The sequence below is a fragment of the Poromitra crassiceps genome (assembly GCF_964638095.1).
Source record: "Poromitra crassiceps genome assembly, contig: HAP1_SCAFFOLD_205, whole genome shotgun sequence".
Taxonomy (NCBI): Eukaryota; Metazoa; Chordata; class Actinopteri; order Beryciformes; family Melamphaidae; genus Poromitra; species Poromitra crassiceps.
Window position 1 is genome coordinate 183811 of NW_028152180.1, and position 27500 is coordinate 211310.

General features: G+C 42.9%; 1 protein-coding gene and 1 pseudogene across 2 annotated transcripts in view; both read left to right on the top strand.

The window, feature by feature from the left end:
• Positions 1-4739, top strand: part of LOC310770736 (laminin subunit alpha-5-like) — a gene marked incomplete at both ends in the record, with an annotated part of 130019 nt that extends 125280 nt beyond the window's left edge. Inside the window, 3 exons of the mRNA XM_083663454.1 lie at positions 2172-2261; positions 2679-2746; positions 4722-4739. Of these exons, the coding sequence (XP_083519580.1) occupies positions 2172-2261; positions 2679-2746; positions 4722-4739 (176 nt within the window). The remainder of the gene's footprint in view (positions 1-2171; positions 2262-2678; positions 2747-4721) is intronic.
• A 324-nt stretch (positions 4740-5063) lies between these two features.
• The window catches only part of LOC310770737 (basal cell adhesion molecule-like), an 81540-nt pseudogene continuing 59103 nt past the window's right edge, over positions 5064-27500 (top strand). Inside the window, exons 1-2 of the transcript XR_014553920.1 lie at positions 5064-5109; positions 5898-6014. The product of XR_014553920.1 is annotated as a basal cell adhesion molecule-like (transcript). The remainder of the gene's footprint in view (positions 5110-5897; positions 6015-27500) is intronic.

Sequence of the window (27500 nt, forward strand, 5' to 3'; positions counted from 1 at the left end):
TTAGGGAAAACAGCAGGTAGCATTTATATGCATATTATTAAGTTTCTTAAAGAAATTGGGGTAGACACAAGAATTTAAGAGTAGTTGTTTTGGGTTTTGTTTGTTTTGTTTCGTTTTGAATCCCCTGTTCCACAATCCAGTCCAGTTGGTGGCGGTAATGCACCTTTAAGTTGGTTGCCAACCGCCATAAAACACTAAAGAAGAAGAAGAAGAAGAAGAAGAAGTTGGGAGCAAATAAACAGCGTTGTTGCAAAGACTGAACTCGCTAGTTATCATTATCAGATATACATACAAGTATATTATTACAGACTTCATGTAGGAACATGTCCGTGCCTAGCAACGGTTGGACATCTGGTTGGGCTACTCTGACCCATGTCCTGGTCCATTCATTTTCCCGCTGGGACCACCTCTCAGACCATTCTCGAACTTTCTGGAGTATGCAGCAGGCATCTCTCTCTCCTAAAGTGAGCAGGATTTCACGGTAGGTTTATATTTGTATCTTAATATGTTGCGGTAAAAACATGACCTTAAACTCATTTAACTGATGGCATCATTGGGGATAGTGGTTTTTATTATGTGACAGTGTCGGACTTGTAGGAACATCTCCGTGTCTGGCAATAGCTAGCTTAGGTTAGCTACCCAGTTCATACTGTCATTTGTGTACTAATACAGTCTGAACCTAGCTAACGGTAGATGCGGCACTGCTGTCCACCGTTTAAACAATGTTGTGGAAACGGTAAAAAACACAGCAACACATTATTTAGTCGTTGATCAGAGAGGAAAAAGGCAAGCTAACTCAACCTAGCTACAACTTTAGCTAATGCTGCTGGCTACATGGGGGCACTCTAAAAAAACGAGTGGACAAGCCATTGTCTTTTTGTTAACAATGGCGATTCTGCTCTTGAGTTGGAGACCAAGAAAACTATTAGATGTGTGAGTAACATTATCCAACTCAGCATGGCTGGCTAACGTTAACGTTACGTGACCTGGGCGGAGAGTTGTTAGCCTTTAGCTAACAACTTACCCGACTAGCCGTGGAACCTCGCTCATAACTACTTAGCTAACAACGTTAGCCTTTAGCAACTTTGCTAACGTTAGTTGTTTAGCAGTGATTTTCTGACGATACAAACGAGGGTATTGGTCATATAACGTTATGGATTGTTTTCCAATCCGATGAGTTAGGTGGTGGGAAGATGGTGTTTTAGTGGAGCAAAAACCAGCTGCAACTTTGACGCTATCATGTTAAGTGAAGCCAGCCTTCCGTTTGTTTACCAACGAACGTTAACGTGACTAGAGGAAACTCTTTACATTTATCGACCCCGTTTTAACATTGGATGAAAAGTTGAGTTGGCAGAAAACCTGGAATTGATGTTTTTGGCGTGGGTCCTGGGCTAAATATGGATTGATTTACATGTAGGAAGTTGATCTAGCTAGGTCAGCACATCAAGGGTAACATTACGCTATTTAAAACATTCTGGCTTGCAGTGTGTTTTGTAGTGTCAGTGATAAATTCATCTGCCAGGCTGTGATGTGGGTTGCAGTTGCTTGTGTGTGTGTGTGTGTGTGTGTGTGTGTGTGCGCGCGCGCGCTGTCAAATGTATAGCCACAGCATGGTGTATGGTGTATGATTCTGTGTGGTAGCTGAAATGACATTGATAAGAAGTGACAAATCGTACATCGTTCCATACCCCGCCATCTTGGCCCGAATGAGACCTGACCAGGCCTGGCCAGGGGGGCTTTTCAGGCCAAAATGGCAGCAGCGCTATTGTCAAAGACCACCAACCTCGGGTCTTGCATTCAATACTCTTTGGTGGCGCACACAGCTTGTGTCTGACGGATTTGTGTTTTTGCATGAGGGGACTAAGGTTAGCTGTTGTTTTGGCCAATCATTGTGCTGATTGATCATTGCATTGCTATGGTGTCATAATTGTTGCTTTAGAGCTAGAGTTGTCTTAACTAACTTAATGTACATACACACACACACACACACACACACACACACACACACACACACACACACACACACACACCTATCTATGTGTGTGTGTGTGTGTGTGTGTGTGTGTGTGTGTGTGTGTATATATACACAAGTACAACTCAGCACAACTTTGGAAAATTCTAATTTACTTTAACTGAAATATCATTCTAGTTATGTGACCTATGACATTCAGGTAGAGCACAACTGGCAGCGCTGATGGACACGTTCGTGAGGGAGAAGCTATCTGAATGGCAGTTTGACAGCCTGATAGACCGCTTCAAAGGTAAGTTATTTTTTGTGAGACTTAATATTGCAGATGATAGAAGAGAGTCTCATCGTTCTTTGTGCGTGTTCGGTGTTTACATAGTAATATCACACAATATTCTGTGGGCCTCGAGAAATCACTGAAAACGCTCTGAAACTCTGGCACTGGGAGCATCCATTCTCCAAAAGTGGCTGGCACTCAATGAGTTAACTAAAACTAAGAGAAAATAACTAGACACTACAATCTAATCTACACTATAAGGCGGCGTTCACACCCAAAGCGCGTCAGAACACTATGGAAATCATGTCGAGAGCGCTTCCATTGTGCACAAGACTAGTTATATTTGCTCTTTAATGATTCCCTAACCCTTTTCTCCTAATTACACACACTGCACTCTTGTCATTTTCAGTATTGCTTTTCCCCCCTGTTTTTCAGAGGAGGATGTGGATGAGGAGAGTTTCCTCCTGTTGGATGACAAGGCCATCGTCATTCTCGTTCCCAAAGTAGGACAACGCACGGCTTCTCTCCAAACATGGCCGCTTTCAAGCCACTGCGCCCTGAACACTGAGCTGTGTTTTCGCCACATTTCTTGACCCATGTGGTAGGCTATAAACTTTGATTTGCAACTGTTCGTTTTTAGTCATTTCACCAAGTAAATGTGTTGTGTTGAGAGCATTATTGAGAGAGATTAAAAGCAGCACAGAGTAGGCAATCAGGGCTGAGAAGTAAAACCTCTTTCAGTAAAAACAAGTTTGGTGATTCCTTCATGTGCTGATGTGGGGTCGTTTGAGAGTGAAAGCGCACTCAGTACTGCACATAATAGCATTTCATTGCGACTTTTCACGGGCTGTTCTCACTATTACCATTGTACAATACATGCTGATCACTTGGCTGATCACTTCTGATAGTATAATAGCATCTGCCTCAGCGCGAGGTCTGCACGGTGACTCCCGGAGACTTGCGGTGCTCCATCCCCACGGAGCTTTGCTCGAGTATAAGAGCACCTTAAGGAGGTAGGAGAGGAGCATTTGTTTTGTCCCCAGATTTGTTAAATTAAGTTTTTTTTGTTGATTTGTTTGTTTATTGTAAACAAGGTAAGTGTTGAAGCTTGGTTGTCAGTAATGTGGGTTGGGATAGCATTATAAGTTGTTGGAACCATTAATTCCCTGTAGGCTAAGCGCGTGTCCCCCTTGGGGATTCGTGGGCTGTTTTAAAAGTAGTGCGGGGTGAAAACGGTTAGAGCATCCCTCTCCCCTTTCCCCTACGTCGGCTCGGGAGCGCGTCCCTGGCTCGAAGGGGTCGCAGTTTGCTGTTGCCTTTTCATCCCAAGGGGTAACGTATAGAGTTCTCTTCTCTATGCGAGCGCAGAAGAACCCACTGCCAGTAACCCCTGAAGAGTTTAGGGTTGAGATTTATATAGGGCTGGGGAGGTTCCATTTTGGTTGGTCTACCCCAATCTGGGTTATTGTTCTCAGGTTTTCAACACTGCTTGTTGTAGTTACTTGTTTTTTCACCCAAACTGTTGTTTTTTCAACTAGTAGGCTGCATTTAGTGTATTATGGCCTCTATTGTTAATGATTTTGTTGACTCTCCTTCAGTAGAGCTGTTAGAGCAATGCACGAAGGATCAGTTGTTGCTAATTGCTGAGCAGTATGGCATAGAAATAACTGATAAAAAACTGAAGGAGTCAATTAAAAAGTTTGAAAGTGGCTTTGTTGGGAGAAGGAGTTCTTCAGCCTGTTGGGGGAGCTCAGTTTGAGAGTGTGTCTGTGGCGGCTGCCACTTTGACTTTTGAGCAGCAAAAATAACTTTTGTTGTTAAAACATAAATTTGAATTTGAGTTGCAAATAGAACGTGAAAAAATTCAACATGACAAAGAGTTGGCTTTAGAAGAGCTCAAGCAAAAAACTGAGCTGGCCAAATTGGATTTACAGATTTACAAGCTGGGTTTAATTCGAGATGGTAAACTATCTGGTTCATCTGATCCTGACGTTCTTGTTGAGGCAGTCTGCTCCTACTTCATCTTTTGATGTGATTAGTAATTTGCGTCTGATTCCAAAGTTCAATGAGAAGGATCCCGAAACATTATTTTCCCCCTTTTCATGACATTCTTTTCCAACATTCTTTCTGGATCCGATTCCGATACCTGAATTTGGATATCTGCCGATACCGATGTTATGCCGATACCAATATTTTTCTTGAATATACAGTATAGGCAAAGATTTGGACAATTAAATTTTTTTTTTTAAATATACCTTGCAAAAAGCAGACAAAATTAAGAAAATATACAAGGCAAAAAAAGGATACTATTTTTGATGGGCAAATTACGTGCTGGAATTGCATTTTTTTTTTTTTTTTTTTTAATTAGTGCCAATATCGGCTACCGATATTGGATCGGATCGGCCCCAGATTCCCTAGTGACAACAGTAATTGATTTGATCTAGTACTCCAATGAGTACGTTTCTGTTTCATCGCCAGATACTGCTGTGTTTCTAACCTTGGCTTTGCTGGATTTTTAATGCCACATGCTACAAATCTAGTTTAATAATGGGATGTACATGCTTCCGCTGCAGACAAATAATACCTGGTCATGTGAAGGGTCTATTTGTTCACATGAGGGCAGTGCATGGCATACATTCTGCTTCAACATTCTTTCAATGCTGCTAAGGTGGTTGCAGGCAGACTTTTGAATACATTCAGTCTTTCAGAAGACATCTTCTTCAGCATCCTGTCCCAGAACAGCATTACAGCAATGAACAGCATCCCATTGGGGCCACAAGAGCATCTGTGCAGGGCCCCTCAGTTCCCAGAAATGTCGAAATGCAGAATGCAGACAGTTCAGATCCTTTAGAGCCTTCAACACAAGGTAATGAAGATGATGATTACTGGGATGAGTTGGAACCAGAAACCATAACAGAGCGAATAGCTCAGTTTTTGGCAAGTCTCAAGTCCAGATCAGCACAGACCTACAGTGCAGTCAGCTTTGTTGTCCAGCAGACATCAAGCTTGATTTCAGACATTGTCGGTTCACTCCAGAGGAAGACTTTCTCTCTGTTTAAACAATTAGGTCATAAGGATGTCTCTCTCTCTCTCTCTCCAAGATGGCTGCACGCAAGTCTCCCCGTCGGTCTGTCCAGTGATTTATGCTCATTATTTGGATCTTATTGTACTGATCATTTAGTCCTGTGTCAAGTGAGCTATAGAGCTGAATTCTCTGTTAACAAAGCAGAACTCTCTAAAAGCTAAATCGGACTGCCTGCCCTGTTTAACGAGTCGCGGCTAGGCTAACCACGGCTTGCCCTGCTAGCCTGCTGGCGTAGCTTCAGTGGCCACTGAGCTAACAGCTAGCACTCCATCTCTACAACAGCACACCTTAACGGTTAGTTATAGAGCTGAATTCTTTGTCATCAAAGCAGAACTCTCTAAAGTGAATGGAGTCCTTTCAGACTTCTATGATGGCGAGTATTGCAAACAGCACTCTCTCTTCTACAGCAAAGTGTCTGTTCCGCTCGTTCTTTTTAACAATGACTGAGGCAGTCAACCCGCTTGGTTCTAAGGTTGTGGTGGTGCACAAGTTGGGATTCTTTTACTTAACAATCAAGAGTCTGCACCCAGAGCTTCTGTCAAAACTCTCGTCACACTTTCTGGTTGCAGTTTACAAGTCAGATGATGCCAAAACATATGGAATTGATAGTGTTCTGCTGCCAATCATAGAGGAACTTGGGGATCTTGAGGTCAATGGTATCTCCCTCAACACACCTCACTTCAAGGGTGAGTTGCAGTTTTCACTTGCCCAGTTGTGTGGGGACAATCTTGGCTTAAATGCCCTTCTTGGATTCACCGAGAGCTTCAACAGTCATTACTTCTGTCGCTTGTGCAAGGCACACAAGAGCATTACAAGGGCACAGACAAAGGAAGATGTTACCCTGATGAGAAATGAAACAAACTATGCTGAAGATGTTCGTCAGGCTAACCTGTCAGAGACGGGTGTGAAGAGAGACAGTATTCTGAATAAGCTGTCCTACTTCCATGTGACACACAACAAAGTGTTGGATATCATGCATGACTTGTTGGAAGGGGTGGGACCATATGAATTGAAGTTGACACTCCGTTCACTGATTGAGGACAAACACCTCAGCCTTGAAAAACTCAACTTCCGAATCACAAGTTTTGACTATGGCTTTCCTGATCTGAAGAACAAGCCATCTGTGATTGGGAAACATGAACTTAAAAATCCTGAAGGAGCTGTATCCCGATTTGCATCTTCGTCCGAAGCACCACCTCATGGTGCACTATCCAAATGCAATTCTGAAGTTGGGACCCCTGATCCAGTTCTGGTCTATGTGATTTGAGGCCAAACATAGCTTTTTTAAGCGCATCAGCCACATCACCTGCAACTTCAAGAACATTTGCAAGACCATGGCGTTTCACCATCAGATGACACTATGCTACTCCCTTCTCTCTGGCTCTGTGTTCAGAAATGAAACAGAGGTTGGCCCAGGTCACAGCACGTTGCTTGCTCTAATGGATGGTTTTGGTGATGTACGAAGTGGTCTTGAAGATATCCCACCTTTTACTGAAACTTTTGTGCCAGCTTGGGTAAAGGTAAATGGCACACTATACAGGCCTGGCATGACGGTATTTCTGTCTTACGCTGCTGATGGTGAGCCACAGTTTGGTCTAGTAAAACATATTCTTGTCTTGGATCACTCAGTCAAGCTTGTTGTCCAGAAGTGGGATACAGTAGGTTTTTATTTGCCTATGGTGTAACACCAACCACTCATGTGGTTGCTGTTGATCAAAGTTCTCTCCTGGACCATCACACACTCGATGCAGTGAAGTCCTACCAAGATAATGATGATTGCTTGTATGTTTCACTTGGATACAGAGTCTTTTAAGACTGTTCTCGTCATCTTGACAGTCATGTGCCCTTTCTTGAAGAAAGATCCTTGTTGTTGTGTTTGTTTTGTTTGTTTGTTTTGCTAAAACAAAAAATAGCCCCCTCCAGGTATGTTGTGCATAAAGTTGAGGTGTGGTGTGTCTGAGGATGAGGATAGGTCCCCGTCCATCCTGTCCATGTAATTCTTTTTTTATTTTTTAACACATTGACTGCCAGCCGTTTTTTTTTTGCTGTAGGTAGCTTCTGCCAGGCCGTTTTTTGAGGATTCTGGCTCATTTTACAAGAGCCGAGGATTCTTTTCTGCTTGGAGTTTGTGAACACGAAGTTCACAAAAGTACTAATAGAATGTGTGCTTTCTCTGTCTAAAAGAGTTAGTTTGTAGAGTTAGTAGTTATGTAGATATTAGCCGTTGAGTACAGCATGGTTTCAGCTGTCTGAGAGTGAAAGCTGAGATAATCGCAGTTTTGTGAAATTCAATCAAACAGGCAGAACAGTCACTTTAACCATTTATTTTTGGCATCAGTGAGAGATCAGACATCCAAACAATATAGTTCCGAACGCCCTCTCCTTCAACTCCTCCCTCCGTGGGCGTGTCTAGTGGCTTTCAGCCTGCGTTTGTCACAAGCGAGTGCTCTGCTGCAGCCTCCCTCCCTGGCAGCGAGTTTGAGCAGCCTCCCTCCCCGCCTACAGTATGAGAATGAGGCTCGTTCGTTTCTGGGTTTTCGGAATGCGTGCGATTCTGGCCTTTCTGCGGGCATTTCAAAGTGTGTTTTACCCATAATATATTATGCAAATTTGCAATCCCCCGTGTGCTGCTGCTGGCGCGGCCCGAGAGCGGCGAGTCTGGTGACTGATGACTGTAAAATCGGCAAGCCATTTCCTTGAGAATGGAGGAAGCAGCCGCGGGAGGCGGCTGCTTTTGGTTGACTTTCTCTCTGTCGGGAGGGCACCGTCGCCACCTAGCTGGTCGGTAAAATAGATTATACACATTCTCTTCCTCCAATTCTGCTATAGGAGACGTAAAAGGGGTTGATCGATGTCCCACCGTCAAAAAAAAAAAATGTTTATGTAAGCCGAGATATCTCGTCCTTGGCACTTAACGGTTGGATCATGTAAGCCGAGATATCTCGTCCATGGCACTCAACGTGTTAACTCAGTTGAGTATTGGTTCAGTTTACAGTGGAGTTAGGGAGTTGGATTTATAATGATGAGAAAGGGGTACAATTTGACTCAATACTTTAAAAAAGAATTACCCCATTCAGAAGTTATGTATGTCCCCAGCCACGGTGGATTGACATCGCTCATCTCTTGGGCCATTACATCGATTTTACATGGAGCCCCACACTAGTGACACAACTCTAACTCATCAGTCCTACCACACCTAAACTTTATCCACAACCTAAGTGGATCCTTAAAGATAGGAGAGCCCAAACTCATAAGAACAGGGGGCAGTTAATTAACAATATGAAAGTAACAGCACAAGTTTATGGACTTAGAACAGGGGTTTTCAAAGTGGGAGGCGGGCTGAATCCTTTAATTATATTTATGACTAGGTTGCTGTTCCCCACACCCCTTTAAGTCCTGCAGAGAGTCAGAGTTCAACAGAATCAGTGGAGACGGAGACTGTCCAACCAACACATCCTCTCACCCTGACTGTGCAAGTTTCTCCAACATTTGTAAGTATTGGCTTTCTATGAAGAAAAAACTACATGGAAATGCATGCTACTATAACTGAAATATTCCGTTTATTTAGCAGAGTTAATTTGACTTGTATTTGGATTTACAATTGCTCAAGTTATTTGAAAATACTACAAAATGCGCTCTGCATTTTGTATTATTTATAGTGTAAATAATACAAAATGCAGAGCGCAGAGCTTGTCATTCTTTGATTGTGCCTCATTGTATTTTTTTTACAGGAAATTCTGAGGTTTTTGGAAGGCACTCTTGATGGGAAATCAGTATTAAACAGTTTGGATGAAGTCCCATCACCAGCAAGCAGAGAAAGCGACTTGTACGACTCCTTGTCTCCCACTTGCTGGAAACCAATGGCGAAACGTGAGTGAGCTATAAATTGGCCACACCAGCTGATTTCACTGACACTTTCTCACAGATAATAGATACTGTGTCTAAAAGCTTGGAAGTAAAACAGGTGCAAGCAAGACATTGATTAGAACCCCAGATGTTCAGGCTTCCAGTTGGCTGCTTGTAAGGTTGACAAACTTCATCAACTGCTGTTGTCTACTTAACAGGCCCTCCACAGATATCAAGAAAGCACTTGCCACTTCTCGTTAACGCAATATCTCAGAAACTTCATGCAATTGCTTCAAATTAGGCTGAAACGTCCACTTGGACACAAGGATGAACTGATTCGATTTTGGTGGTCAAAGTTCAAGGTCACTGTGACCTCACGACCATTCGTTTCATGCTCGTTAATGCAATATCTCAGGAACGGCTTGACGGAATTTAATCAAATTTGCCTCAAAGGTCCACTTGGACTCAAGGATGATTTTTTTTGCTTGTTAATGCGATTTCTCAGGGACTTCACAAAATGTTAGTTCATGGACATTTTGTTTAAGTCTGAAAAGTCATGAAAATCCATTGGTCAAAATGTGTATGAACCCTACAGGAGGGTTTGCAGGCCTATCTGGACTGTTTGCTTTTTACCTAGTGTGAAGCTGAACCGAACCAGCTGAAAAACTAAACAATGTCTCATTCTTGCATCTGGTCCAAACCAAACAGGACTATGCAGGTCTGAAAATGACCTAAAGCTCATAGACAAAGTGATCCATGTAATTCAACAGCAGCCATGCAAGATTAACACGTATTGATCATTTGTAACAGAAAGCACACTTTGTCTTTAATTTCGCTTTCTACAAGTGATCCGCTGTACAGAGGAGTGGCTTTGTGTGTTTACAAACTGAGTTTGTGCACTTGGCACCCTCTAGTGGTCAGGAATAGGGCTGTCACTTTTTCCCAAAATAAAGTTCGAACGAACTTTAATTGCCCGCAAATTGTTCGAATATATTCAAAGTTTTTTGGTTAATTAAAAAATAAAAAATAAATAAAATCAGGCCACCGGGCATCAGCCCGACGTGTTAGCTTGGACGCTCACAGTCACAACACTGCCTCACAAACTTGGCTGCATCCAACTCCAGACAACTTTTCAGACCCTGGAGACAATCTTTCTCAGAAGAGACTAACGCGACAAATCTGGAGACTTTTTCTGACATGGGATTAACATTACCAGCAAGCAGCAGTTGGTTAATTTTGGTTCATAAAAAAAAAAAAAAAAAAAAAAAAAAAATCGAACAGGTCAATTATACATTCGAACATGCCGTCCTCCCCCACATTCGAAGTTGAATTCGAATTTCGAATGAAAAGTGACAGCCCTAGTCAGGAATAGCTTAGTGCAGCTTTAAACGACTAGATAGCATTTTTGTTATAGGCACATAAAACAATAGTATGCTTGCACTTTATCATCCTTGTTCAACAGAGTTTGTCTCCAGAGGAACTGCTTGACATGGTTGACTGGTTGAAGGTCCATAAGTATCCAGTCTGTGAAGTTGAAGCTTTTATGAAGCAAACCGCTATCAGCAGAGGCAAGTGGATTCGCAGCAATGGGTCTAAAACCATCCCGGAAATCTTGACGGAGTTCCCCAGGCTTGTAGACAATCCAGGCATGGTAAGAATTTATTTTTGCTATTGTGGATTTATTTATTTTTATTTACTGTCCTTGATGAAATATTGAGTTTTCAGAAATAGTCGTGGAGCAAGCCCATGAAATTTCCACCTACCAACATCTAACCGTTTTCAAGTTTACAAATTTGAAATGGTTAAGCTGTGATTATTTGAAGTGTGTATTCAGCATTTTGACTTCAAAGATATTACAGCTTACATCGACCATAAAATAAATTGACCTTTACTCGCCCTGAAAATTTGTGTACAGTAGGTAGCGGTTGAATATTACTGCCTGTCTTAAGATCAGTTTCTGCTGGTCAGTTTCACATCACCCGGCAAATAAAAGGGTAATTCTCAGTGCAGGCAACATGGAGGAAAGGTGAACTTTTTCCATTTCCACAGAACCAAGATCATTTATAATTACACTTAATATGCATGTCAGCGTCTAAAATCAAGTGGAGAAAAGATGGAATATTGATGATATTGTAACGTTGTCTATCGGGCCATCACAAATCGCCAGACTATTTGAAGGGATACGCCATTTTTGGAGATTTGCCATATTGCCGACAGTAAATGGAGAATGTGGATGCCTTTTAGGGCTGTCCCCGACGTATTGATTAGTCGAGGTCATCTTCTACGTAAATGTGTCGATATTAGGGATGGGCATTGTAAGGGATTTAAATACTCGAGTACTCTCCTTCTGTTATGAAAGAGTACTCGAGTACTCCCCCCCCCTCGGGGGAACGACACACACACATGAAAGATCCTAAGTTTGGCTATGTTAAGCAGTTACCATTAGCATTCGCCAAATGCCTGTGATGAGAGCAGGGGTGATCTGCTTTGTATGGGGCTGTTCACAGCAACTTCACACACATTACCAATTTTGCATGGAAAAAGCGCTGCCTGGTGCACTTTTTAGTTTTTACAGATTGACTGTGATAAGGTGATCCGGTGTTAGCCGTTAGCCTACCTCAGTAAAAGTAATTCCCAAAACATGTCGGTAATCATTCCATACTGCTTCTTGATCACTGTTAAGTAAATCCACTTATTAAAAACTCTGGTGTTCTGCCAAAAAGTGATAACTGCAAACATGATAACTGCAAACAGTAATAATGTTCGCTAACGTTAACCGCAAAAACCACCAACAACATCCGAGTGATGGTCCCCGCCCGTGGTGAAACACGGAACGTTTGGCTATGGTAAACAAAGTTACTGTCAGGGGTCCGTTAGTCAAAGTGGTCCGTCCGAGTAAAAAACATCTAACGTTACCATCTTTGCTTGCACATCTATATATAAATTGGCCATGAACGGAAAACAACTGCAATCAAATCTTGTTTATTTTACATCTGCTGAATATAGATTGCGTTAATATTAGGGGTGTCACGATACACTCAGTTCACGATACGATACGTATCACGATACTGGGTTCACGATAACGATACGATACGATACGATTTTAACAATATTTTTTAAAACTTGAATAATGACAATATATGACTGGAAAAGTAGTATTTTATGTGAAATGCACAAATACAAAACATGCTGTTGTGGGAAATTGTTATTACAATAACAACTAGAAAAAACATGAGATTGGAGATAAGGCTTATCTTGAAATAGAATGAGTTACACCGTCACTTAGATTTACTTTGAACTAAAAGGTTTCTCAGCAGTATAAATTCTCATTATGCATCTTCAGTTTTTCTTCAAACTCAAACAACAAGACTTTTCTTAGTCTATTTTTTATGCATCTTCAGTTTTTCCTGTCAAGTAAACAGCTTTGCCAGAAACTCAATTGAATGGTTTCTCTCCTGTATAACTTCTCATGTGTCTCTTCAGAGACTTGTTCAACTGAACTACTTTCCACACATTGAACTTCAACAAACAAAGACGTTTCTTTGTCTACTTTTGAAAAAAAAAAAAAAAAAAAATTTTTTTTTTTTTTTTTTTTTCACGATATGAGATTTCATCTCAACGATACATATCGTGACGTTTTACTATCGCGAAATTTCGTGGGACGATATATTGTGACACCCCTAGTTAATATACATGGACGTCTGTGTTGCTGGCGATTCGCCAGACGCTGTTAACGTTAGATCGGCCATTTTTATAGGGGAGGGGGGTGGGGCGAGTACCCGGACAGCGGAAACGGTACTCGAGTACTCTCGTTACAAACGAGTACTCGAGTACCCGAGTACTCTCCCCCATCCCTAGTCGATATGCTTAACGTGCATCAATGCGTCATAATTAAGTGAAACAAAGATAGGTAATACAGTAGATACCTCCGTTCCAATATCAGATTTCAAAGTAAATGTTTTTAATGGCTTCTTTGTGTGTTAGGGTGTATTCACACCTATCTCGTTTGGAGCAGTTGTTCCGAAACAGAGAGCATTTTCCCCCTTGGTGCGGTTCGTTTGGGGGAGTGTGAACACAGCAATCGCACTCGGATGTGGGACAAAACAAGCGGACCGAGATCGCCAAGAAAGGGTGGTCTCGGTCCGCTTTAAACAAACTCTGGTGCGGTTCGTTTGTGGTGAGAACGTGATCCGACCTCGATCCGCCACAACTGCAGTAAACGGTGCGCATTTTTGGATAAACCAGCTGCCGTAGTCAGCTGCGCTGTCAGTGCGTAATGGCCTGAAGTACGAGCATTTTTATCGTTTAAAAACAACATCTTTCAGATCCTGTTTTGGCGACTTGTGACTTGCATCGATAAACTTTGGGGGATTTTTGGATCATCACATCAGCAGTTTGAACTCAATCAACTTACCTCTGGTCTCCATTCAATAAATGAAAACAAGTCGTGGTAATCAGAGCCAGCCTTCTTTGTGATAAGATTGTCTGGTTCAATCAGACAATCAGACTGATTGCATGCCTTCCTCGAAATGTCTGTTATTATTAAATTATTTATTAATATTTTATTCCTGACAGGACAGGTGTTCATATAGCCTATGTCTCGGCTAATCCTCGTCTCCGTGATAGTAGCCTAATAACAGAATTTGCGAGGGTCTTTGATCTTCTATCTCCAAATTCCCGATAGCCTAAATAGGCTAAATAAATACATAGGCTTACATAGGCTACATAGCCTACATTAATAAATAAATAAAGAACTTTCTCCCTCTCTCTCTCCCGATCCCTCCCTCTTTCTCTCTCTCTCTCTCTTCGCACAGCGCACGCCCGACATAGCCTACAATGTATAGGTCTAACAAAACGCATTCTTATAATCATAATAGGAAAATCTTAAATATTTTTTCCATCCCGAGAGGCTATTAGCCTATCAGAGTGTCTGCTGGCCAATCCAGGAAGTTTGACAATACTATTTGGACCGTTTGATTTGTGGCTGTGTGAACACAAACGAACCAAGGCACAAATGCAACAATTGTATCAATTAAGTACCTGAATCGGAACAAAGCAAACGACCTACAGGTGTGAATACACCCTTAGACTTGTGTAGAATGGCTTTTATTTCGGGATGTCATCTATCACATGATTGTGTTATTCCCAACTCCCAAGTAACAGGGACAGGACAAGCTACAAAACATTGTCTACAATCATGTGGGAGTATTTTAGACCGAGACCCAACAATGTGCACTCTGTAACATTAAACTCCACAAATTGGAAATTAAGTAAACGTAGCGTTATGTCCATACACACGGAGCGCGCCTCATATTAGGATTATCGCCCAGCCTTACCTTCATATAATTTCTTCAAAAACTGTTCAACTTACATTTGTTTCTCATGTTTTCAAAATGTATCAGATATCACAAGACTTCCAGCAGCTTCATCCTGAGGCAGCGGGAAAACTTTTTGAGAACTGGGCTGGTGTCGGTGACGGAATTCTTGCATATGCCCAGCGAGAGGGACCACTTAGTGTTGGATGACATGACACCAGGTAAGCTAGTGCTGGATGATATGACACCAGATAAGCTATTTCATATATATATATATACATACACATACATACACACACACACACACACACACACACACACACACACACACACACACACACACACACACACACACACACACACACACACACACACACACACACACACACACGTACATATATTTATATATATGAAAAGTCACAAATTACACCTCAGAAATATCAATTGTTATATAGCATATTATCTAAATGTTAATGCAAATCTATGTATTATGCTCAAATTGTTTAGTTGCTGAAGGTGAGGCAGCTTTAAAGGTCCTGCCAGCTCTGCTTCCCCCATCCTCCTACAAGAGCGGAGGAAGAGTCTTCAGACCCACCACTGAGGAATCGAGGAAGGCATTTATTAACGTGAAACCCGTAAGTCTTCTTTTTCTACTTCAATAAGGGTAGTTTGTACTGCTTGATAACTATGAAGATAGTTCATTGCCAGAATGTTTGAAAGGGACACTTAAAGGACTTGACATCTTACATCGACATTTTACATGGACAATACCCCACGGACATTATACTACCTAACCACCCCCCCCCCCCCATTATATGTCATGTTAGTGGACTTTCACTTTGGACTTCCTAATTTATAATTTGAGATTGTTTTTCTGTCTGCTCCACCCACTGCTATTGATGTGGTCGCTGGGCTGCATAAGTCAAATTCCTTGTTTAATATGATTACTCACAATGGCTATTAAAATGAATCTTGAATTAAACAAATAACATGAATGTTAGCCCCAGATACACTGAGCCATCGGTGAACGTCTGACACCCTAGTTTCTGTGTTGTGGCTTTTCTGGCTGATACTACGGGCTGTCAGTGAGAGAAATCAGTCTCTGTCTGGTCAGCAGCTTAAAGGGATCATTCAGTTTGTTTGTAGTGGGGTCCTATGAGGTACTCTCATACAGTCAGTGTACTGGGTAAAGCACTCTGGATGCATCACACACCGAGATAGGAGAACTGCACTCCAGCCGCAACAGGCACAGAGAGCTGTCTGCTGATTGTGAATGGGGCCATGAGCAAAAACGTAAAAAAACAACAGAAAAAATACATGAAATGCTTCCATACTGCTCACCTGGCATAATGCAAGTCTCCACAAGCCCTGAGATGCCAAGTTGACTAGAAAAGATGTAATTTACAGTACACCCTGTATTTTAGCTGAAATCGTCACTGTAGCAAGGTTGTACCCTAGTTGTTAGCTGTTAGCTCCAGTGATGATTTCAGCTAAAAACGGGCTGGAGTGCAGTTCTCCTATCTGGCTGCAGGATGCGCCCATAGTACTTTACCCAGTACACTGACTGTATGAGAGTACATCATAGGACCCCACTTCAAACAAACTGAACTATCCCTTTAAGCAAATCAATGCATGAGAAGAGAGGGCACGCTCAAAACATTGTTAATTTTTTAACTTCATCTGTTTTGATCATTCCAATTCATGGATATTTAATCATTAATTAACAGGTCGGGACCAACATGGTAGAGTACCTGCAAGAGGCAGAGACCAATCAGCCATTGCCACACATTCTATGCCTGGGGAATGACCTGACAACAAGCCAGGTACACACCATCATTTCAGGCCACGGCATCGAAGCAGGGTCGTTGCTGGAGGCCGTCGATGTCTGCTTCAAGGCCTACTTTGTATTTGACGTAAATTAACCAAAGCAGTGCCTCCCCACCTGGGAGTTCATCCAGCAGTATGGCAACCATTTTAGGGCGTCCTCGTCCGTCAGAGTATAGGCTATCGTTCCTCAGTCTAAGCGTTGTCAGTTGTCATGTCTCCTATAGTAAACCATGTCGAGTGTGCTCTGAAACCCCTTCAGTCCTCACATGAAAACACTGTCATTCTTCCTGCATTACTGTTTCACTCCTCACGCATCAGTCATCGCACAATACGGCGTCACTCGTCAATCATCAGTCATCACTCGTCAGGCATCACTCCTCACATCTCACACGAAAACGTTGTCATTCCTCCTGCCTCACTTATCACTCAAACTAGCTGTCAGGCATCACTCCTCACGTCTCACACAAAAACGTTGTCGATCCTCCTGCAGACTAGCTGTCAGTCATCACTCCTCACGTCTCACACAAAAACGTTGTCGATCCTCCTGCAGACTAGCTGTCAGTCATCACATGAAAACGCTGTCATTCATTGTTTTTGGTTGTTCTTCCGTGTGTGATGGGGAAACCGCAAGAATGCCTCTGTGAAATGAGCAACAATTTCTTACAACTTCACTTTCGGTTGAGTGATTTTGCCTTTTTTTTTTTTTTCTTTTTTTTTTTACAATAGATTAAAGTAGTAATCCATGAGACCCAACAGAATTAACATCGTAACACTAAGAGGAACATCTAGTTTAATAATCAAAGATTAAACTAGATGTTCCTCTTATTGTTACTATGTTAATTCTCCTCCCACACAGAATTAACATAGTAACACTAAGAGGAACATCTAGTTTAACCCATTGGTACCTGATAAAAAGCGGAAATATTTTCGGGTGGCCATATATTCAAAGCGGACATTTTTTAGGGTGGCTATTTTTTCAAAGCGGAACTTTTTTCGGGTGGCCATATTTCAAAGCGGAAAATTTTTCGGGTCACGCGGTTCGCGGTCTTAAAGGGATACACACACAAATGAGGGATATACATGCAAATGCTGCATCAGGTATCAATGGGTTAATCTTTGATTATTAAACTAGATGTTCCTCTTAGTGTTACAATGTTAATTCTGTTGGGTCTCATGGATTACTACTTTAATCTATTGTAAAAAAAAAGAAAACGCCTTTATTTTGAAGGCAAAATCACCCGAAAGTGAAGTTGTAAGAAATTGTTGCTCATTTCTAGCCTGGGTAAACCCAGCCCCCACGTGACCTGCTCTCAGACAGACCCTGCTCACTAGTCTAGTGAGCAGGGTCTGAGAGCAGGTCACGTGGGGGCTGGGTTTACCCATGCAGGCTAGCTCATTTCACAGAGGCATTCTTGCGGTTTCCCCATCACACACGGAAGAACAACCAAAAACAACGAATGACAGCGTTTTCATGTGATGACTGACAGCTAGTTTGAGTGATGCCTGACAGCTAGTCTGCAGGAGGATCGACAACGTTTTTGTGTGAGACGTGAGGAGTGATGCCTGACAGCTAGTTTGAGTGATAAGTGAGGCAGGAGGAATGACAACGTTTTCGTGTGAGATGTGAGGAGTGATGACTGACGAGTGATGACTGATGATTGACGAGTGATGCCGTATTGTGCGATGACTGACGCGTGAGGAGTGAAACAGTAATGCAGGAAGAATGACAGTGTTTTCATGTGAGGACTGAAGGGGTTTCAGAGCACACTCGACATGGTTTACTATAGGAGACATGACAACTGACAACGCTTACTCTGACGAAGTAAGGAGGAGGATGCCCTAAAATGGTTGCCGTACAGCAGGCAGTCTATCAGATTGCTGGACATGAGTCCTCCCCTGTCAAATTTTTGAGGACAACGATTTCTCTTGCCCACACTTAAGGTCTTTGCACACACAGTCCGTTTTTTTCATCATTTCTTTTTTATGCTCTACTTTTAATCTTTTAAAGACAGGTCAAACAGCTTCTGTGTTTAGAAATGAACCCGAAGCTGGCCGAGGTCACAGCACTTTTCTTGCTGTAATCAATAGATGGTTTTGGTGATGTACAAAGTGGTCTTGAAGATATCCCACCTTTTACTGTACTTTTGTGCCAGCTTGGGTAAAGGTAAATTGTCACATAACCAGAGCTGTTAACTTACTGGTTGCCCCAGGCGAAGAGCTTGGCTGCATCAAAGCTCGCAAACAAAAGGTTATTAAAGTTAAAGATAGGACAAAGACTTTTGGCACACATAATCTTGAAGGTGTCTAGTTTTGATATATGCCTTTGCAATTACTTAGCTTTGTTCAGTGTGGTCATACGCAACAATAGTGACCGGTGGGATAACACAGTACCTCTAGGGATACACATACTTATACACATACATTAGGGATGGGTCATGATTTTCAAATGTACGTCAGCCACGCCAACAATGGTTTGTCAGAGGAGAACAATGTCCGGGAAGGGCCGGGAAGTACGGAGCCCAGGAGGAGGTGGACAGTCGGGGAGGTGGCGAGGATTCCCAGAGGAGGAGGAGGATGAAGCAGGTGGTGTCTATGATCCAGGTGTAGAGTTCTCCAATTCTTCCTGGTGAGTCGTGGAAGATGGGGAGGAGGAATGGCAGGCTGAGAACAGCCAAGTGCACAAGCCAAGCCTGAGTGAGAACAGAACCAGCAGTCCCAAAACATTGGTCCCAGTGGGTGAATGTGCTACAAGAAGCACACTAGAGGAAGTAGATGATGCCCTGGGAGAGGAAAGCCCCCCCCCCCCCCCCCAAAACAAAAGAAAAGAAAAAGTTAATAGTTGGGCTGGGATAAGACTTTTTTTGATGACTGTGCTATCCCACCGCTCACAATTATGACCGACCATAAAACTCGCCTTTTAGCCTACTTTTCCATGAAAATTTCAAAAGATAAGATTGATTATTTCAAAGGGTTACTAATGACATGTTATTAAATGGATTAACAATTAATTAATTTGATAAGGACCCCCTGTAACTCGCTGAAGGACCCCTGGTGGTCCCCGGACCCCACGTTGAGAATCACTGTTCTTTCATTTATTTATTATTATTTATATTACTATTATTTATATTATATTTTTTTACATTTTATTTATTATTTTTTGCAATTAAGTTGTGTTATGTTTGTTTTATCAGAAGTTCCATGTTCGTTTCCTCATTCACTCAGACATTCGGACACTGACACTGTATTTGTGACACTGTATTTGTTAATTGTCTTTTACACACTAGCATATATATATATATCTATATATATATAGATATATATCTATATATATATATATATATATACACACACACATATATATATACATATAACATATACAGTATGTTATATATTATATATATATATACATGATATATATATATATATAGATATAGATGTGTTATATAATCACATATATACATATATGTGTGTGTGTGTGTGTGTTAGGGATGGCCATTTTAAGTAATTTAAATACTTGAGTACTCTTGTTCTATTATGAATGAGTAACCGAGTACTCCCGCCCATCCCTAATATATACACATATATATATATATATTAATTTATTTTTGTATTTTTTACGTTTATGTTTCATCTTTTACAATAATGTTGTGTTATAATGCACTGTGTTTTATCAGAAGTTCCATGTTCGTTTCATCATTCATTCAATATTTGGAAATACCACAGTCAATATCCCACAGTTAGAGCCACTCACTGTGTGAAGCAAAAAAGGGGCTTTAAGCATCAAGTACTTGTTGATAATTGATTGTCTAAATGCTAATTGAATTTGTTTGAATGCTTACAATTTATGACGTTGCTACTCAGGTGTTCCATGAGCTACAAACTTTGCATAAGGTGAGTGAGTGAATGAATGAATCTGAACAGGTTGATTGACTACTTTATTGTTTACATGATGTTGCCTTGTGTACTAATAATAATGCCCTGTTTGAATGTATTCCATGAGCTGCTGTTACCTACCTCCTTTGTATAAGGTGTGTGTGAGAGAGAATCTAAACTGATTGTTTCTATAATGCAGTTTGAAGGTGTTCTAGAGCTGGTACTGTTACCTACAGCTTTTCGATGTCACTAAACTATCTGTTGGTTTATTAATTAAATTCACATTTACAATGGCTTCTCTTTGTATAGTGTGTGTTTGTATGGGGAGTTATTATACATTATGACTGTAGACTAGGGACTATAGGGGACTGTAAAACTCAACTTTTTGCTATGAACCTGAATGCCTCAATGTCCAAACCATTTTTCAAAATGTGCGGGTGTGAAATGGTGACATTCCTCAGTTGTGGATCAGGAGATGAAATGAGATGGTGGTCGGTGAGGATCTCTTGTGTACGACCAACAACTTTATCCATTGTTGTTGTTACCATTGAGATTGGAGACCCAAATACAAAAAAAGGTTGGATATTATTCCTCAAATACATTACACAATGATAATTATATAGTATTTATTATTATTATTAAAGTAGCACAACAATAGCCCAGGGTATGGCTAATATATAACCCAGCAATAGGGTTAATGCAACTCACTAGGTGGGTCAATTGGACACTACAGCAAATAGCCCAATGTATGGCTAATGTATAACCCAGCAATAGGGTTAATGTAACTCACTAGGTGGGTCAAAGGGACACCACAGCAAATAGCCCAATGTATGGGTAATATAACCCAGCAATAGGGTTAATGTAACTCACTAGGTGGGTCAAATGGACACCACAGCAAATAGCCCAATGTATGGGTAATATAACCCAGCAATAGGGTTAATGTAACGCACTAGGTGGGTCAAATGGACACCACAGCAAATAGCCCAATGTATGGGTAATATAACCCAGCAATAGGGTTAATCTAACTCACTAGGTGGGTCAAATGGACACCACAGCAAATAGCCCAATGTATGGGTAATATAACCCAGCAATAGGGTTAATGTAACTCACTAGGTGGGTCAAATGGACACCACAGCAAATAGCCCAATGTATGGGTAATATAACCCAGCAATAGGGTTAATCTAACTCACTAGGTGGGTCAAATGAACAACCCAGTATTATGGGCTAAATAGTAAAACCCAGCACTTGGGCTGAAACAGCCCACCATGTGTCCTGTCCAATAGTGACCCAGGGGGGGGGTTACGGTTGGGTTGTTTTTTAGCCCAGTAGTTTTAAGAGTGTACCCGTTCCGCTCTATCCTGCTATCTGTCTTCCACACGCGAGCTTTACCGGCCTGCTGAGCACGGTGGCCTGTTAGGGCCAAAACACAACGAAAGAAAAGAGGGATAAGAAAACAGCAGAGGGATAAAGAGAGAGAGAGGAGAGGAAAGGGGGGATGAATGAATGGTTGCGGTACTCCAGTGGCCTGTTATCTCATTACGCCTGGTGTACCGGCTGGTCACGCCCGGCTGACCCGCCCCCCTAAGGAGTGCCCTTCTCGCCCCCTTCTAAGACCCCTTTATTCAGCAGGAGATTCACCCTGCTTCCTCAGTCTGTCCACACCCCATCTGTATGTCTCAGCTCGCCTAGACACATTCACACAGACAGCATACCAACTAGGGCTGCACAATTCATCCTATTTTCATTGTCATCGCAATATGAACATGCACAATAAACACATGGCAAAGACTGCCTGAAACGCAATGAATAACAAAGGTGGTTTTATTGACATGCGTCATGCATTCCCACTCAGCATCTGATCATTTTGTCTTGTGTTGTAAATCCAGCGTACACCTTTCCCTTGCAACAGTGCGCTCCGCCCCTCTGCCAAAGCCCAAACACGCTGTGTGTAGTTTCAGCTGGAGTCAGTGTGTATTTCATTTCTTTATTCAGTGGGCATAGGCTATGTTTGGGGTCTATGTTAGCATTATTAAAGCAGAAAGACATAGGAACTGTATAGCTAATCTGCATACTTTAATATTTGTTTATTTATCGCAAGTCGTATCGTCATCGCTATATTGAACAATGTTATCGCACATCATCGCAGATTTTCCTCATATCGTGCAGGCCTAATACCAACACACGCACGCACGCACGCACGCACGCACGCACGCACACACACACACACACACACACACACACACACACACACACACACACACACACACACACACACACACACACACACACATGGAATTGGGGGGGTCTCCCTATTTAACGCTTCCTCCTGCTGTGCTCCCGATTGGTCAATTTCTCCTGTTAATCTCCCGATTTCAATCAAATGGCTGTAGCATAGCCGCGTAGCATTAGTCGTAGCATTTGCAGATTGTAGTAGAGATAGGCTGGCTTGAGAGTGTAGCTGTAGCAGGCACAGTTTTATAAAGCCAGAGAGAAGTCTGTCTGGTGGCATATGGAACATGTCACGCTGGCCTGTCGGGGAGCAGGCTAAATAACACTCCAAACTTAGGGCCTGTGTCCACCTAGCGTCTTTTCCTCAGGTCCAGCGTCTTTTTTCAGTTGTTTCCAATGGGGGGAGAGTGTATGCGAGCGCACACGGACGTCTAGAGAAAGTGCGCTGCACCCAGCGTCTATTTTCAGAGCGCTCCGGCGTTTTTGTGCGCCCGGCTCCCAGCGCTTCCAGCTGAGAATAATTTAACTTTTCAGAAAGATGCTGGTGTCGGGTGCTCCTTTTCTGGCAACTCATCATATGGAGAAACTATCGCAACAGAGACAGAAAGGCTCAATTGTGGGAGCAGATTGGCTAGACACGTAATATTTCTGGTGAGTGTTGTGCTTACTGCTTTTAATAGCGTAGCCTACCTGTGTTGTTAGCTTGCTAGCTGTCAGCTATCAAGCTCCTACCGCACTGAACTAACGTTGCTTCCTTGTATATTGTGCGCTGGGATCAGCGCTCCCCAGCGCACTCCCAGCGTTTAATGTCGGAAAAAGACGCTAGGTGGACACAGGCCCTTAGGCTACATTTTGGTGAGGGAAACACTGGCACAGCCATTTTCAAAAGATATCAATGAGAATGGATTCCAGGTGTTTCCTCAGGTAAGATACAGATAGGGTAGCACCAGCATTTTTCAACAAGGCAGCATAAATCGACAGAACAATGGATCGCATCAGCGATGGAGCTTGGACGGATCTGAAGATCGCCCTCCTCTCCATAGGCTCATTTGGACAGGTCTGCACATACACCTGAAGCCTTGATAGTTATCTTCGCTAGTTATGAAATAACGTTGCGGGATAATGGTTTTTTCCACCATTTTCTCTTGAATGGCTCCCCTCTCATATAGCTCTGTGTGGGTATTAGGAAGAGGGAACAGCTGTCAGCTGAAATACTAGAAATTGTGCTGCTCTCTCTCTCTTTCTCCTACTCTCTCTCCCGCTCTCTCTCTCTCTTTCTCCTACTCTCTCTCCCGCTCTCTCTCTCTTTCTCCTACTCTCTCTCCCGCTCTCTCTCTCTCTTTCTCGTACTCTCTCTCCCTCTCTCTTTCTCCTACTCTCTCTCCCGCTCTCTCTCTCTCTTTCTCGTACTCTCTCTCCCTCTCTCTCTCTCTTTCTCCTACTCTCTCTCTCCCTCTCTCTCTCTCTTTCTCCTACTCTCTCTCCCGCTCTCTCTCTCTCTTTCTCCTGCTCTCTCTCCCTCTCTCTCTCTCTTCTCCTACTCTCTCTCCCTCTCTCTCTCTCTTTCTCCTACTCTCTCTCTCCCTCTCTCTCTCTCTTTCTCCTACTCTCTCTCTCCCTCTCTCTCTCTCTTTCTCCTACTCTCTCTCCCGCTCTCTCTCTCTCTTTCTCCTGCTCTCTCTCCCTCTCTCTCTCTTTCTCCTACTCTCTCTCTCCCTCTCTCTCTCTCTTTCTCCTACTCTCTCTCCCGCTCTCTCTCTCTCTTTCTCGTACTCTCTCTCCCGCTCTCTCTCTTTCTCGTACTCTCTCTCCCTCTCTCTCTCTATCTCTCTCTCTCTCTCTCTTTCTCCTACTCTCTCTCCCTCCCTCTCCCGCTCTCTCTCTCTCTTTCTCCTACTCTCTCCCTCCCTCTCCCGCTCTCTCTCTCTCTCTTTCTCGTACTCTCTCTCCCGCTCCGCTGCCAAAATGACGGCTCATTAGAAATGAGATGGGCAGAGTGCTACTCAGCACTCGTAGAGAGAAAGAGACATTGAGGGATAACAGAGAGAGAGAGAGAGAGAGAGAGAGAGAGGCCAGAGACAGCAGAGAAAAGAGAGTGAGACAACGGACTGAGAAAGGACATTAGAGACAGACAGAGAGTAAAGAGAGACTACAGAGCGGAGGACAAAGACACAGCCGAGAACAATCTCACCATGTTGAGTAATGCATCAGTAAATCCAACCTGTCAGTCTGCTCACCAGCAGGGCCTAGTGTGAGAATGCTGTTGTGTGTCTGTGTCTCAGTATGTGATTTGAACTTGACGCGACTTTAACAAATTGAATGCGGTCACTGCCCCCTGTGGCACTAACAGCCGGATCCCCACCTGGCACGTCACGTACGCGTTTCCGGTTCCGACGCGCTCGCCGTTGGAGCTGCTTGAAACCGAAAGCCTATGACTGCTTAGTCTGCAGATAAAACACAATGAAAAAAGTCATAGTCATTTAGACTCAGGTGTGCATAAACTACAGGTGAACTTCCTTTTTTAAATACAAAAATGTGAAATTATTATCGCTTATTATCGGACAGGAGAAGCAGCAGATATGCTGAAAAAAATCCCCCCCAAAGACTATGGATCCCCCCAAAAATCTAGAAATCCCCCCTATCTGAAGAACTGTCTTTGAATCCGAAATTGTTCCAGACATACATATCTGCCTTTCGTTTTGCCGGCGTCCGGCCGGCCGCCATGTTGCATGTTTTGACTTCACTGAGATGGCTTTGCGCATGCACGAAGAACGAGAGGCTGGTGGTGCGTTCAGGGACGGGGGAAAAAAAATCGATCTCTGGACATATGAATCGATATCCCAAAGGATTAAAATAAAAATCGATTCAAAATCGGAGAATCAATGTTTTTTAACCCAGCCCTATAGTGTGGACGCCGTCGCTATAGGTGCGTGAATGTTCATGTAAAAGCAATCATACTGTAAATAGAACCTGAGATGATAGTTCATCCCTTGACTCATCCGTTTTAAAATAATATTTTAATAATATATTTTAATAATACGTGGCTTGGCAGGACAGCCCGTTTCATTCTTTCTGTGTGTGTGTGTGTGTGTGTGTGTGCGTGTGCGTGCGTGTGCGTGTCCATGTGTGTGCGTGCGTGTGCATGTGTGTGTGTGTGTGTGCATGTGCATGTGTGTGTGTGCATGTGCGTATGTGTGTGTTAGGGAGTAGGGTCCCGTAGGGAAAGCTGAGCTATGCAGGAGAGACATGTTGGCCTAGTTTCACCTTTTCTTCACCTTAGAGCTTATCAAGCATCTCAAATCTGATTTCCTTTCCGGGAACAAAAGCGTTTTGTCTGCCTCTGTTTTCTTTTTAAAATCTTAATCAAACACAGAGTAATCTCCTGTATCCTTAAAGACACACACACACACGCACGCACACGCGCGCACACACACACACACACACACACACACACACACACACGCACGGAGGCGTACACAAACACTGGACACAATGGACACGCTCCAATGGGTATTATTACATAATAGAGCTACCGTACACTGTGTAGTTTATCTGTGCAGCGTGCAACAGTGGTGTAGTCTACCTTTTTTCAGAGGGTATACTGACTCTGCCCCCCCCCCCCCCCCTTAACCGGAAGTGGGCGTGGTTTCGGTCAGAAGTAGGCGGAGATTCAACCCATTTTTTGTTGTTGTTGTTCCTCCCCAAATTTACAGAATAGCTTCTTGCTTCTTCGGTCGCTATTCTCTCTCCTGAAGATTTGTTTACCGATGGGGAGAAAGCCCCACGTGATAGCCACCCGTCAATCTCTCTCTCTCTCTCTCTCTCTCTCTCTCTCTGCTCAACGCTGTAACACCATTTTATTTTGAAATTCAGTTGACTTTGACATTTCCCACGGATATTGTCACGTTTTTCCTTCGTGGCTTGACAGAAGAAGCCTGCCTTCACGCGCCTAGTCGGCTTGAAAATAGAACTCGCGCCTAAACGATAAAATCGGCGCAGCTCAGGCGAGGCGTGGGTACACGGAAGGTTCACGTTGAGGCGCCCTGTGTACACAGCCTCATTGACTAAAAAGGACGCCTATTTAAAAGCGTGGGTAAAGGCAAGGCTTGGGTGCTGTGTGTGAACGTAGGGTAACACACAGAGCGCACAGGGTGAATTTTATGAATGGAAATTGAAAACGATACGTATCATAGCGCATTTCCCAGTGCGCATACGCAAATCTGAGTCATTTCGCAGTGTGTATACTGCATATACCTGCGTATCACATAGACTACACCACTGGCGTGCAAGAAAATGACTCGCAGAATGAGTGCATTCAAGGAGAGAGAGAGAGAGGGAGAGAGAGAGGGAGAGAGAGAGAGAGAGAGAGAGAGAGAGAGAGAGAGAGAGAGAGGAAGCAGGAGAGAGAGAGAGAGAGAGAGGGGAAGCAGGAGAGAGGGCAGCACTCTGTCCTCCTAAACCTTTTAGTGAGATTAGCTGTAGCCTTAATGTCTCTCACACCTTATTTATCCTCTGAGTCAGCCATTCTCCCCTCTCTCTCTCTCTCTCTCTCTCTCTCTCTCTCTCTCTCTCTCTCCCTCTCTCTCTCTCTCTCTCTCTCTCCCCCCCCTCTCTCTCTCTCTCTCTCTCTCTCTCTCTCTCTCTCTCCCTCTCTCTCTGATGGCCTGTCTTGGTCGTAAACCACGTCTGGTGACATAGCAGCGGTGTCCCTGTTTTTACGGTGCGTTGTTGTCAGTCAGCCAAGAAGACGGTGCGGGTGCCACGCGAGTGTCACCTCTGATAGAGACACAGTAGGAAGGACAGCGGATGTCTCGAGGACGTCCCCGCTGACAGAATGAAATGATCATTAGTACCATGGGTTGTATTTATTACAGGTCTTATGATGACATCACTTGCATCACATCGACTCCCGAGAACTGTCAAACTAAATGAATGACTTCAAAACCGTTTACAGTTTGAGAGTTGATTTGAGTTAATGAGTTATTCATTTGAGTTAGTGTGTGGACCAGTGATGTCACTGGTCCACACTTTAACACTCAATAACTGTCAAATTAAATGACAGACTTCAAAACCGTTGACAGT